The sequence below is a fragment of the Artemia sp. Qi Xiang Cuo genome, chromosome 13 (genome assembly GCF_049724085.1).
Source record: "Artemia sp. Qi Xiang Cuo chromosome 13, ASM4972408v1, whole genome shotgun sequence".
In the NCBI taxonomy this organism is placed as follows: Eukaryota; Metazoa; Arthropoda; class Branchiopoda; order Anostraca; family Artemiidae; genus Artemia; species Artemia sp. Qi Xiang Cuo.
This window is the reverse complement of record NC_142806.1, coordinates 35483572-35496338: the sequence shown is the minus strand read 5'-3', so window position 1 is coordinate 35496338 and position 12767 is coordinate 35483572. Positions and strand designations below refer to the sequence as shown.

Here is a 12767-nt window from a genome sequence, read left to right as displayed (position 1 = left end):
CACATCCAATCAAAATTTTGAGAAAGCCATTTTATTCAGCGTAGTTGATTTCCAGATAGAAAATACGTTTTTGAGGAGGACACTCCCCCACAACCCTCAGGGCAAGGGTTAATTTATGCCCTGGGGGCATATAAGAACGATGTTGGAACAATGCATTATTTATTATTTTTTTTTCCTTTAGACCAGGGCACTTCGTATCAAAGAAGTTTTCGTAGAAACTTCGAAAAGGGCTCATTCAATTGGAAATTGGAATGGCTTGTGCCTTTTTTAATAGTCAAAAATGATTGGAAGGCAACTAGCAACCCTTCTACGCCCACCTTTTCCGAAACACCTCAAATCTAAACATTGAGAAAGCCATTTTGTTAAGCGTAGATCATGTCCAGATAGAAATTACGCTTTTGAGGAGGACACTCCCCTATAATCTTAAGAGCAAACGTTGTAAAATGTACCTAGGGGGCATATAAGGACGATGTTGGCACAATGTATTATTTATTATTTTTTTCCTTTACACCAGGGCACTTCGTATCGAAGAAATTGTCGTAGAAACATCAAAAGGGACTCATTCAATTGGAAAACGGAGTGGCTTGTGCCCTTTTTAATAGTCGAAAGTGAAAGGAAGGCAACTAACACCCCTTGCACGCCTACCATTTCCCGAAACACATCCAATTAAAATTTTGAGATAGCGATTGTGTTCAGCGTAGTTGATTTCCACATCAAAAATATATTTTTAAGGAGGACACTCCCCCACAGCTCTCAGGGCAACGGTTGTAAGTTATGCCCTGGGGCAAAGTAAATCATGCTCAACCATATTTGAACGAAATCATACAAGCATTTTCAATCTGTATGATTGGAGGAATAAAGCGGTCCCAAGGCTCCTCTCACGCCCCACTTCTCCCCACTAACTGTTAAGTAGACACGTTGCACCCAGTTTGTCGGAAATTCGGCTAAGGATATTCAAACTGTTACCAAGGGAGATTTTAGGATAAAAAAAAACTGTTTTCTTGCAAGTGGTTATAAATAATAATTTAATGCAACGGCTTGGCTTCAAAATTATCAGCAAAGTGTTTTTGTCACAACCACACGATAATAAACATAGAATAAAAAAATTACCGTTAAATACAGTAAGAAAGTAGTGGTCATGTTTTGAGACAAAGTGGCATAACCTTAGCTTTCACGTTAACATAATGTAATTTTTCAAATAGCAACTTAAATTATCTTAGGCTTTATGTTTTGGAACCAGGACATTTTCGAGAGTTAGCGGTACCCAGGGGAAAATTAACCTCACCCCTTAGATAGACAATAAAGTGATAAGAACATATCGCACTCTGGGATCGTTTTAAAGGAAAACGTCATCATTATGTGCTGTTAAAAAAAAAATCGGTCGTAGTCTAATTCTCATATTTCTCAAAAAGATTCTGCTGATAAGAGGACGCGGAATTCTTGTGTATAAACCCTAGGCTAATTGCTGATCGGAAATCATTCGTGCGAACGTTTGAACGGTTTGATTAAAACTTTTGTGGCAAATATATATTTTAACATGAATTCACATTGACCTTTCCTGTATAATTATTTAATATAGAGAAATAAATTTGTGTCGGGTATATTGTGTATTTTGAAAAAAAAACGAGGGTAAATTAACTTAGAAAACGGAATTTTTTTTTTAAATAGCGACATGGAAACCTGAAACCAGCAAAGATTACCGCTTTTCAGCCTATACAAAAAATATCTATAAAATCACCTATAACAAAGTGAGGGACGATATTTCCCTATATTTATAGAATTGGGCAAAACTAGCGCGTTATTGAGAACGCAAAATCGATACACAAAAAAGAAAACTGTTGTTTTAGGAATCGAAAACTCACTAAGGAGCCTGCAGAAAATAACAGGCTAATCTTAAAGGCTCTCAATAATCTTTCGCCGTCCAGAACATAAACAAATTAGGAATACAATTTGAAGAATCTCAAGAAATTAAGCAAAAGAAGAAGTGTGACTTGAGTAACCAAAAAATTATTAAGTAGCATACAAAACTAATAGAATTATAAGACTCATTGGTCTCACCTGCCGTACAATCAGGAGGTAGTGAAATTATAAACTGTAAAAATGAACTTTAGTATTATTTGAAATCAAGAACTAATGAATTAAAATGTGAACTTTGGAAATCCAGTTAACTCTTACGCAGGACATACGCAGGGCCTCAGGCTTCCTCCCTCGATATCCAAAATTTCCTAATTCCTGGGCACTTCTTATCCATTTTTTTGGATTATTGGATCCCCCCTCCTTAATAAAACTCCTGTGTACGTGCCTGATTTCTGTCTAAATCACTTACCATTTAAAACTATAAATCAAATTTTGGAAGCTGGTCGATTTTCCTAACGGAAAAGTGAAGTATTTTCCGGGGTTATTAACTAGGGGGTATTTTCCACGGGGGGGGGGGACTCTTGAATATGCAGACTGAAAAAATCAAACTTAGCTTAAGTAGAAACATTCATATTAATATTTGTAGCTTATATCACAAATCAGCATTACCAAAAATACTAATAAGGATTTTAGGCGTTGATATCATAGGCAGCGCAATAGCGCTGCCTAAGTAAAGAACGATGTTGACACAATATATTATTTATTTATTTTTTATCCTTTAGACCAGGGCACTTCGTATCGAAGGAATTGTCGAAGAAACTTAGAAGAGGGCTCATTCGATTGGAAATTGGAGGGGCTATTTCCCTATCAAAGTGTCAAAAACGACTTAAGTATATCTAGCCCCCCCCACGATCATCATTCCCCCTAAACCATTCCATCACAACATTAGGGTAGCCATTATGTCTTATGTTGTTGATTTCCAGATAGAAAATATGTTTATTAGGTGGACAGTCCACCACAATCCTCAGGGCAATGGTTTAAAGTTATGCCCTGGGGGCATATAAGAACGATGTTGGCACAATGCATTATTTTTTTTTTTTTTTTTCTTTAGACCAGGGCACTTCGTATCGAATAAGTTGTCGTAGAAACTTCGAAAAGGGCTCATTCAATTGGTAATTGGAGTGGCTTGTGCCCTTTTTAATAGTCAAAAGTGATTGTAAGGCCCACCATTTCCCGAAACACATCCAATCAAAATTTTGAGATAGCCATTTTGTTCAGCGTAGTTGATTTTCAGATAGAAATTATGTTTTTAAGGAGGTCACTCCCCCACAACCCTCTGGGTAAGGGTTTTAAGTTATGCCCTGGGGCATATAAGAACAATGTTGGCACAATGTATTATTTATTATTTTTTTTCCTTTAGACCAGGGTACTTCGTATCGAAGAAGTTGTCGTAGAAACTTCGAAAAGGGCTCATTCAATTGGAAAACGGAGTGGCCTGTGCCCTTTTTAATAGTCGAAAGTGAATGGAAGGCAACTAACACCCCTTCCACGCCCACCATTTCCCGAAACACATCCAATTTTAATTTTGAGATAGCCATTTTGTTCAGCGTAGTTGATTTCCAGATCGAAATTATGTTTTTGAGGAGGACACTCCCCCACAGCTCTCAGGGCAACGGTTCTAAGTTATGCCTTGGGGGCATATAAGGCTTTTATAGAGCGCGTTGTCGTAGAAACTTCAAAAAGGGCTCATTCGATTGGCAATTGAATTGGCTAGTGTCGTTTTTAATAGTCGAAAGTGATTGCAAGGCAACGAACACCCCTTCCACGCCTACCATTTCCCAAAACTCATCCAATCAAAATTTTGAGATAGTCTTTATGTTCCACGCAGTTTAAAGTTCAGTAAATTATACCTTTGAGCAGGACAATCCCCCCATATTCTTCAGGGCAAGGGTTATAAGTTATGCCCAGGGGGCATATAAGTCTTTACTGAAATCTTTGTCCTAGAAACTTGAAAAAGGGCTCATTCGATTGGAAATTCAAAGATCTAGTGCCTTTTTTAATAGTCAAAAGTGATTTGAGGGAAACTAACCCCCATCCACGCCCACCTTTTCCCCAAACACATCAAATCAAAATTTTAAGATAGCAATTTTGTTCAGTGTAGTTGATTTTCTGATAGAATACTTGTCTTTGAGGAGGACATTCCCCAACAGCCTTCAGGGCAAGGGTTTTAAGTTATGCACTGTGGGCATATTAAGTTTTTATAGAAATCGTTGTCATAGAAACTTCAAAAAAGGCTCATTCGATTGAAAATTCAAAGGGCTAGTGCCCTTTTTAGTAGCCGAAAGTAATTGGAGGGCAACTAACCCCCATCTCGCGCCCAGCTTTTCCCCAAAATCATCCAATCAAAATTTTAAGATAGCAATTTTGTTCAACATGGTTGAAAGTCCTGGAAATTAAGTCTTTGAGGATGACCGCCCCCCCCCACAGCCCTCAAAGCAAGGGTTGTAAGTTATGCCCTTGGGGAATATATGGTTTCTATAGAACGCGTTGTCATAGAAACTTCAATAAGGTCTCATTCGATTGGAAATTAAAATGGCTAGTGCCCTTTTTAATAGTCGAAAGTGATTCGAAGGCAACTAACATCCCTTCCACGCCCACCATTTACCCAAAAACATCCAATCGAAATTTTGAGAAAGCCATTTTTTTCCACGCAGTTTAAAGTTCAGGAAATTACACCTTTGATTAGAACACTCCCATCACAGTCTTCAGGGCAAGGGTTATAAGTTATGCCCTGGGGGCATATAAGTTTTTATTGAAATCTTTGTCGTAGAAAATTGAAAAAGGGCTCATTCGTTTGGAAATTCAAAGGTCTTGTGCATTGTTTAATAGTCGAAAGTGATTTGAGGGCAACTAACCCCCCCCCCCCTCTCACACCCACCTTTTCCCCAAATACATCCAATCAAATTTTGAGATAGCCATTTTGTTCAGCGTAGTTGATTTTCAGATGGAAATTATGTTTTTGAGGAGAACACTCCCCCAAAGCCCCCAGGGCAAGGGTTGTAAGTTATGCCCTGGGGGCATATAAGGTTTTTTATAGAAAGCGTTGTCGTAGAAACTTCAAAAAAGGCTCATTCGATTGGAAATTCAAAGGGCTAGTGCCCTTTTTAATATTTGAAAGTGATTGGAGGGCAGCTAACCCCCCTTTCACGCCCATCTTTTCCCCAAACACATCCAATCAAATTTTAAGATAGCCATTTTGTTCAACGTAGTTGAAAGTTCTGGAAATTAAGGCTTCGAGGATGACAACCCCCCCCCCCCCACAGCCCTCAAAGCAAGGGTTGTAAGTTATGCCCTTGGTGCATATAAGGTTTCTATAGAACGCGTTGTCGTAGTAGCTTCAAAAAGGGCTCATTCGATCGGCAATTGAAAGGACTAGTGCCCTTTTTAATAGTCAAAACTGATTGGAAGGCAACTAACACCCCTTCCACGCCCTCCATTTCCCCAAAAACATCCAATCGAAATTTTGAGATAGCCATTTTTTTCCACGCAGTTTAAAGTTCATGAAATTATACCTTCGATTAGAACACTCCCCTCACAGTCTTCAGTGCAAGGGTTATAAGTTATGCCCTGGGGGCATATAAGTTTTTATTGAAATCTTTGTCGTAGAAAATTGAAGAAGGGCTCATTCGATTGGAAATTCAAAGGGCTAGTGCCATTTTTAATAGTCTCGAAAGTGATTTGACGGCAACTAACCCCCCTCTGTCACCCACCTTTTCCCCAAACACAACCAATCAAAATTTTTCGATAGCCATTTTGTTCAACGTAGTTGAAAGTTTTGTAAATTAGGTCTTTAAGGATGTCAACGCCTCAAACCCCACAGCCCTCAGGGAAAGGGTCGTAAGTTATGCCCTGGGGGAATATAAGGTTTTTATAGAAAGTGATGTTATAGAAACTTCGAAAAGGGCTCATTCAATTGGAAGTTGAAAGGGCTAGTGCCCTTTTAATAGTTGAAAGTGATTGAAGGGCAACTAACCCCCCTTTCCCAGCCGCCATGTTTCCAAACACATTCAATCGCAATTTTGAGATATTTATCTTGTTCAACATAGCCGAAACTTCAGGAAATATAGTGTTATCAGATGATAACTCACTCAGATCTCACAGTGCACGAGTCGTAATATATGCCCTGGGAGATATAAGGTTTATGTAGAAAGTTGTTGTAGAAATTTCAAGTAGGGCTCATTTGAGTGGAAATTGAGATTGTCCTTTTTAATAGTCGAAAGTGAGTGGAGAGTAATTAACCCCTCTCACGCCCACCATATCCCCAAACACATTTAATCATAGTTTAGAGATATCCATTTTTTTCAACGTAGTTAAAAGTTATGGAAATTATGTATTTAAGGTTGACAACCCCCCCCCCCCCAGAGCCCCCCGGGCAAAGGGTGTAAGTTATGCCCTGGTGGCGTATAAGGTTCTTATAGATAGAATTGTCGTTAAAACTTCAAAATAGGCTCATTCAATTGGAAATTGAGAGGGCTAGTCCTCTTTTTAATAGTTGAAAGTGATTGGAGGGTAACTCACCCCCCTCTCACGCCCACCATTCCCCCACACCCATCCAATCAAAATTTTCAGATAGCTATTTTGTTCAAAGTTGCAGAAAGTTCTGGAAATAAGGTCTTTGAGGATGACAACCCCCAGCCCTCAGGGCAGGGGTTGACGCCCCTCATGCCCTAGCGGCATTAAGGTTTTTATTGAAAGTGTTGTCTTAGAAACTTCAAAAGGGCTCATTTGATTGGAAAATGAAAGGGCTAGTTCCTTTTTTAATAGTTGAAAGTGATTAGAGAGCCCTCACAGCCCTTAGGGTAAGGGTTTTAATTTATGCCCTGAGGGCAAATAAGGTGTTTATAGAAAGGGTTGTCGTAGAAACTCAAAAAGGGCTCATTCGATTGGAAATCGAATGGCCCATTGCCCTTTTTAATAATTGAAAGTTATTGGAAGGCTTGACATTTTTATAGTAAAGATCGACGTTGGTATAATGTATTATTTTTGTTGTTGTTGTTGTTGTTTAGACCAGGGAACTTCGTATCGAAGGAGTTGTCGTAGGAACTTCGAAAAGGGCTCATACGCTTGAAAATAGAAAGGATTGATACCCTTTTTAATAGTCGAAGGTGATTGGAGGGAAACTAATCCCCCTCCCACGCCCACCCTCCCATTTTCCTTTATGTTTAAAAACTAAACGTTGCCTTAAGATTAAATCAAAATGCACTGAGTTAATGCTAATTCCCAATAAGGCATCTCAGCAGTATCTCAAGAACGATTGAGGGTATTATTTTCAAACTTTCGGGGCTACTTCTGCTCTTAAAATTTAACCAAATCAAAATAGCGTAAGTGTATCCAAGCTATCAAAGAAAGTAAACAGATTTTTTGCTAATGGTATCAAGTTTTCCATTTCAGGTCAACTAGAGGAGGTATGAAAGTAAATTAACCACTACTATTTGTGTCCAGATTTTTAGAAGGGGGTATGTAGTTAAAAATGGCTGAAAATTTTTCTCCAGCATACAAATAGCAGGCCAAACTATAAATTCTTAAAAAAAACGAAAAGATTTAAAGTATTATTTTCTTTTTCCCTGAAAAGACTATGTCAATATAAAACGAACAGAAATCAATTAAAAAAACTTTTTCACAAAATAAGTTTTTCAAAGAAAAGTAAAGAACTCCATTACTTTTCTTCTTACTTCTCTCCATACAGAAAAGTAAGCAACAGAACTCCTCAACAGAAATTACAATAAATAACCGAGTTTTGAGTTTGACTCGGTTATTTACTGTAATTTCTGTTCGTTTTTGGTTTCATATATTTATCGATGCTGATTTGTGGTAGTTTCACGCTTGGTAGATTATTTGATTTTATTTTTGCTCATTTTTTGTTTAATGGACTTTTCTTTGAAAAACTCATTTTGTGAAAAAGTTTTTTTAATTAATCTATCTAAATTGGAACAACTTCATTTGCTTTACTATTGATTTTTAGTAGCTTTTCTCACATATTGTGCCAAAAATGCTTAATGAATTTTTCGAATAACAACACTTTTTGAATTTGATTAAATTAATAATAACCTGCTTTATAAGTGCTCCTTGCTGGAGGTCGTGGTCGAGCCGCATTCAGAACTGATTTGAACATTTCAGAGCTTGGAATCACTTCTTCAAGTGGAAGAGGAGGCCTAGAAGGTAGTTCAAATTCTGGAGGCTTTGGTGTATATCTGTACGCTGGTCGGTGAATAGTAGGGTCATAAGCATAGATTTTTGGGAGCACCTCTTTTCTCGCCTTTTTCTTTGACCTGTGGCAACTATCAGACACTTTCTTTTTTATTTTTTCCAGTTTAACGTCCATATTCAATGCATATAATTTACATTTTTTTAACGTATCATCTAGTTGACCTTTCGTAGTAGAATTGAAAGGTTTTAGTGTTTTCATAAGTGGTTGAAAACTCTCAAGTTCATTTATCGTTGGTGTAGAAGTAAATATTTGTCCCATTAAAGATAATTTTTGCGCCTTTTTTTCATAGTCCTGGCAGAGCTTTTGTACTTCGGTCTTAAATACAGTGTTTTGTCTACTATCATCTAAAGATGGTGGGGCAGAGGCTGTCGAATCAATGATATCATAAGTTTTAGACTTAAATAATTGTTTTGCATTCACATGGCTAGGGTCCACTTTACCTGGGATATATAAACCATTTGGAGTCAGTTTTTCAGGTTTAATTTCGTTGCTTAAATTTTTAACGCAGCTTCTGTCAAAGGATCTAATTACTTGATTTACCCCAATAGGACTATGCTTGACTTTATCATCAGAAGATCTTCCTGCAATATCAAAAGAAGTTGATTTTCCCGATGAAGGAGGAATTTGCGCAGGATCAACGTCATTCTGGCACTTGGCATTCTTCTCAGAATTTTTCTTATTGATCCTACTTTTAATCCAATTGAGATCTGCTACTTCGTGATTTTTGATAACGACCTTCGAATAGGTAGTCGACTTAGCCTCAATTATTTTTTCTTGAGCCTCTTTCATCGACGTATTAATTTTCATTCGGGGAAATGTGCCAAAATGAATAGGCCTTGAATCACTGAACTTGTTTTTCAATTTCTCAACATCACCAATCTTGACTATATTTATATAGGAGCGGTTGTACTTTGAGTCCTGGTAGGTTGAAGCGTTTCCCGGAGACATGCTTCTAGCTCGGCGACTTCGTGGAGAGAAATTTCTTACAGGTGATGTCTTTCTGCTAGGGAGTGGAGTTCCTTTCCTTATTTCAGATGCGGGTGAAGAAAATATTTTTCTATCCAACAAATCTACTGAAGAAACTGATTTTTCTGGAATATAATGAGGCTGAAATAAACCATCGATTGGAAAGGGTCTAACAGATGCAGTTGCTACGTAAGTATTCTCTCCTGACTTTTTAGATGAATTAATATCTTGTAGATGTTGAGATTTTGATTTGCTTGAGCTGTCGTGATTATCCGGTTCTTTATGTGAATCTTGTTTTCGTAGAACATACGTTAGATTTTGAATATTTGATACACCCCTGGAGCCTCCGTATTTCATACTAAGTTTATGCTTTAGCTCCTGACTTAAGGATTTCGATAGCTCATTTTTTTCAGCTTCTATCATTTCAAAATTATTTGGAAAATAATTGACAAACCCAATACCTTGCTTACATTCTTTTTCAAGTACAAGCTGAAAGTTATTATGGAAATCTCTTAAAATATCCATTTCCCCCTTGGTCTTCGATGAATCATAGTCAACAGGAACACAACCAGTTATTTTAAAATCTTTTTGTTTTTTATTTGGCTTGAATGCATTTGAGTAAACTTCATTCAGTTGATCCTTTAAAGAAGACACCTGATCAGACGAGAGACTACTCCGCAGTTCAAACGAAGGGACGTACATTGATTTTGTGATTGAATTCTCCAGCATACCACGCATACCCTTCAATTCATTCTTGCGCAAGGTTTTCGGCTTGAAATCTAAATAATTGGTTGGATTGGTTTCAAGCTGCTTTCTTAATTCAGAGACAGAATTGTCTTTCATGCGAAGCGATGAATCACCTTTCCAGCGTAGTCTATTGACATCTCTCGCAAAAACAAATATTTCTTTTTCATCTTGAGACTTCCAAATTTGTGTCTTAATATCTCTGAGCTCATTTTCCGCCTTCTCTTTCTTTCGCATTCGGGTCCATGATTCAAAATCAATAATACCATCGCTATTCAGGCAATGCAAGTCGCTACAACTTGCTGCCTTTTCAAGATTACATATCTTCTCAAGATTTGAATACAGGGTCTGGAGCCTAGAAAATTTGTCATCTTTCCTCCCAGTCTGGCGTAGCTGAATGATATACTGCTTGTATTCTTCACTATTCTTTGGTAATGGAGAAACATTGGTACTACAGCTGCTTAGTAAACTGTAAAGAGAATCACGACGAGATGGTCTTACAACTGAAGTTGGGACGGTGTTAAACCTTTTTTTGTTGAAAAGAAATTCATTCCAAGCTGGAATGACTTTACTATTTTTACAAGGTGGGGAGGCTTCAGCTTGAAGTACCAATTCTGCAACCCTGTTAGGTTCTTGATTTTTCTTGGCCAAATCATTTGCAAACGTTCTAGAAGGTTTAAAAGAACGATGATCGGGAAAATCTTTACTTAAATTTTCTAATCCTATTCTATCTTGAATTACTTCAAAACTTTTCTTTGTTAATATCTCCTTGCCATCTTCCGACCAGCTGTCACCATCTTTTTTTGAACTTTGAAATATGAAACCATCTTTCCGTGTTTCTTTCAGCTCGTGGTTTGGAGCGTATTCAGGGCTTTCAACGAGACTTTTGTTTCTTTCAAATGGAATTTGCATCCGCACTTTGTGCTCCATTGGTTCCTTAAGAGAATAATACAGTAATGCTTTGTGTTTTAGTGTTTCATCATTGTTAAGTTTACCATATTTTAAAATATGAAAATCATCTTTGGTTTGAGCTTCCGAGTTTTGTGTACTGTCTTTAGCATATTTCTCTTCACGGCTAGCTTTAGCTTGTAATTTCTGTATGACTAGCCCTAACTTTTTACTAACTCTCGCGGGAGACACATCTCTGGAGCTAGGTCGCTGCAAATTCTGGGCAGAAGAGTCGTCGTTTGAGAAACTGTTACGAAGAAAAACAGATTCTGAAACTGGTTTTTTCCCTATAAGAAAAGAGTTTAAACATGGATCAGATTTTGCGGTTAATCTACCACGTTTTCTCAATGGAAGATAGGACTTTACGAAAGTGCTTGGTGCATCTACAGAATCTCTTACTTGTTTATTTTTAATTGTCTCTTTTGTACCCTCAAGTTCAATGTATTCATTTTTTTCACCTTTCGAAATAGGTATTTTCGTCATAGGAGCAGCTATTATGGTCTTTGGTTTGTCTTCAAGATTTTCTAAACTTAAAATGTCGTCAATATTTGTCTCAGTATGCGTTGCACCTCTTTTGACATATTTTTGCTTGTCTGATAATTCTGGTTGTTTTTCCATTTTCTCGGATTCCTCAAGCATCTCTCTAAACTCTTTGTCCAAAGTTTTACTATTAATTAGGTCATCAAAGCTTTTTGACTGTTTTAAAGTGTTACTCTTCACACACAAACTATTAAGATTAGTTTCTTTTCCACGACCGAGTATTTCAGTAGCCTTTGGTGAATAGGTGACAATAATTTGTATTGTTTTCTTTTTTTCGTTTGGCCGGTCACACATACTTTCCTTCGATGATGACAATGGGGCATTAGTAGCAATTGTTATTTTCTGATCTTCATTGCTGTCCCTGACTTCCTGAATGCATTCTTGAATTTGCTGGCTTATTAAATCCAATTCTATTTTTTCTCGTCTCTTCTGAAGCATCATTCGCATTTCATCGTTTGAAACATGATTTATAGTTTTAGAATCTTTTGCCATTTCATTTTTGGCTTCAGGTTTCAAGTTGTTGTCGAATACCAAAATTGATTCCATGTTTCTATCACTAGGAGTTAGTTCACCTACACTTGAATTAAAAAAGATTTCTGGCTCGCTTTCATCGATAAATGGTATATCAGGTATAATCGGGGAAAATGTTCTCTGTGGTAAATCCTTACCAAAGTCAGGGACACTTAGACTAGGAGATGGAGATCTCCATTCACTACTTTCAGCCATTACAAACTGATTTTTCCTATTGTTGTAACGTCGAAAGGATTTTGAATACCTAACCAGTGGTGGAGGAGCAGGTGGCGGATTTATGTATGGAGGTGGCCGAGAGTGGCTTACAAAGAAGAGGGATGCTCTACTTCCAGGATAACAGGTATTATTTCGTCTGATAAATTCTCTTCGCTGCCTCACCAGGGATTCTTCACTTGAATAGGCCACTCCTATAAGATTTATAAATCAGGAACGAATGTTCGACTCAGTCATGGTGGTTGATGTGCCTCTTTCTACCAGAAAGTGATTATGCTGAGCAGAGATTTGATCCCATGCTTTATTTGACACGCAACCCAGACCATAAGCGGAAAAAAAAGTGAATAACATGCCACCTCTAGTGTTCAGTTCAATTATAGTGCTCTACTGTGAAAATAAAAATCCCTTAAAATCATAAAAACCTAGCATAAAATAAAATGGCATACTGAGATGCTTCACCTGGATCCGTCAAAACCTACATTTCAAAAATACATTTTATTCACACTGGTGATTTTCAAAATGTTTCATATAGAAAAATCACTACTGTTCGCTATATCTATAGAACTACGGTCCTTATGCATATTAAATAAAAACAACTCTTTACGCTAAAGTTTAACTCTGTCTCACAATTCTATTTTTTTAAACAATAAAAAACCTTAGCGTAAAGAGCGAGGCGTTGAGGAGGGGACAGCCCCTTTCA

The 12767-nt window shown here is 37.4% G+C and overlaps 1 protein-coding gene across 1 annotated transcript in view; it reads right to left on the bottom strand.

The window, feature by feature from the left end:
* LOC148945230 (uncharacterized) overlaps positions 1 to 12767 on the bottom strand; it is a 440269-nt gene that overhangs the window by 90542 nt on the left and 336960 nt on the right. The window contains exon 15 of the mRNA XM_089098750.1: positions 7966 to 12261. Coding sequence (XP_088954876.1) covers positions 7966 to 12261 — 4296 coding nt within the window. The remainder of the gene's footprint in view (positions 1 to 7965; positions 12262 to 12767) is intronic.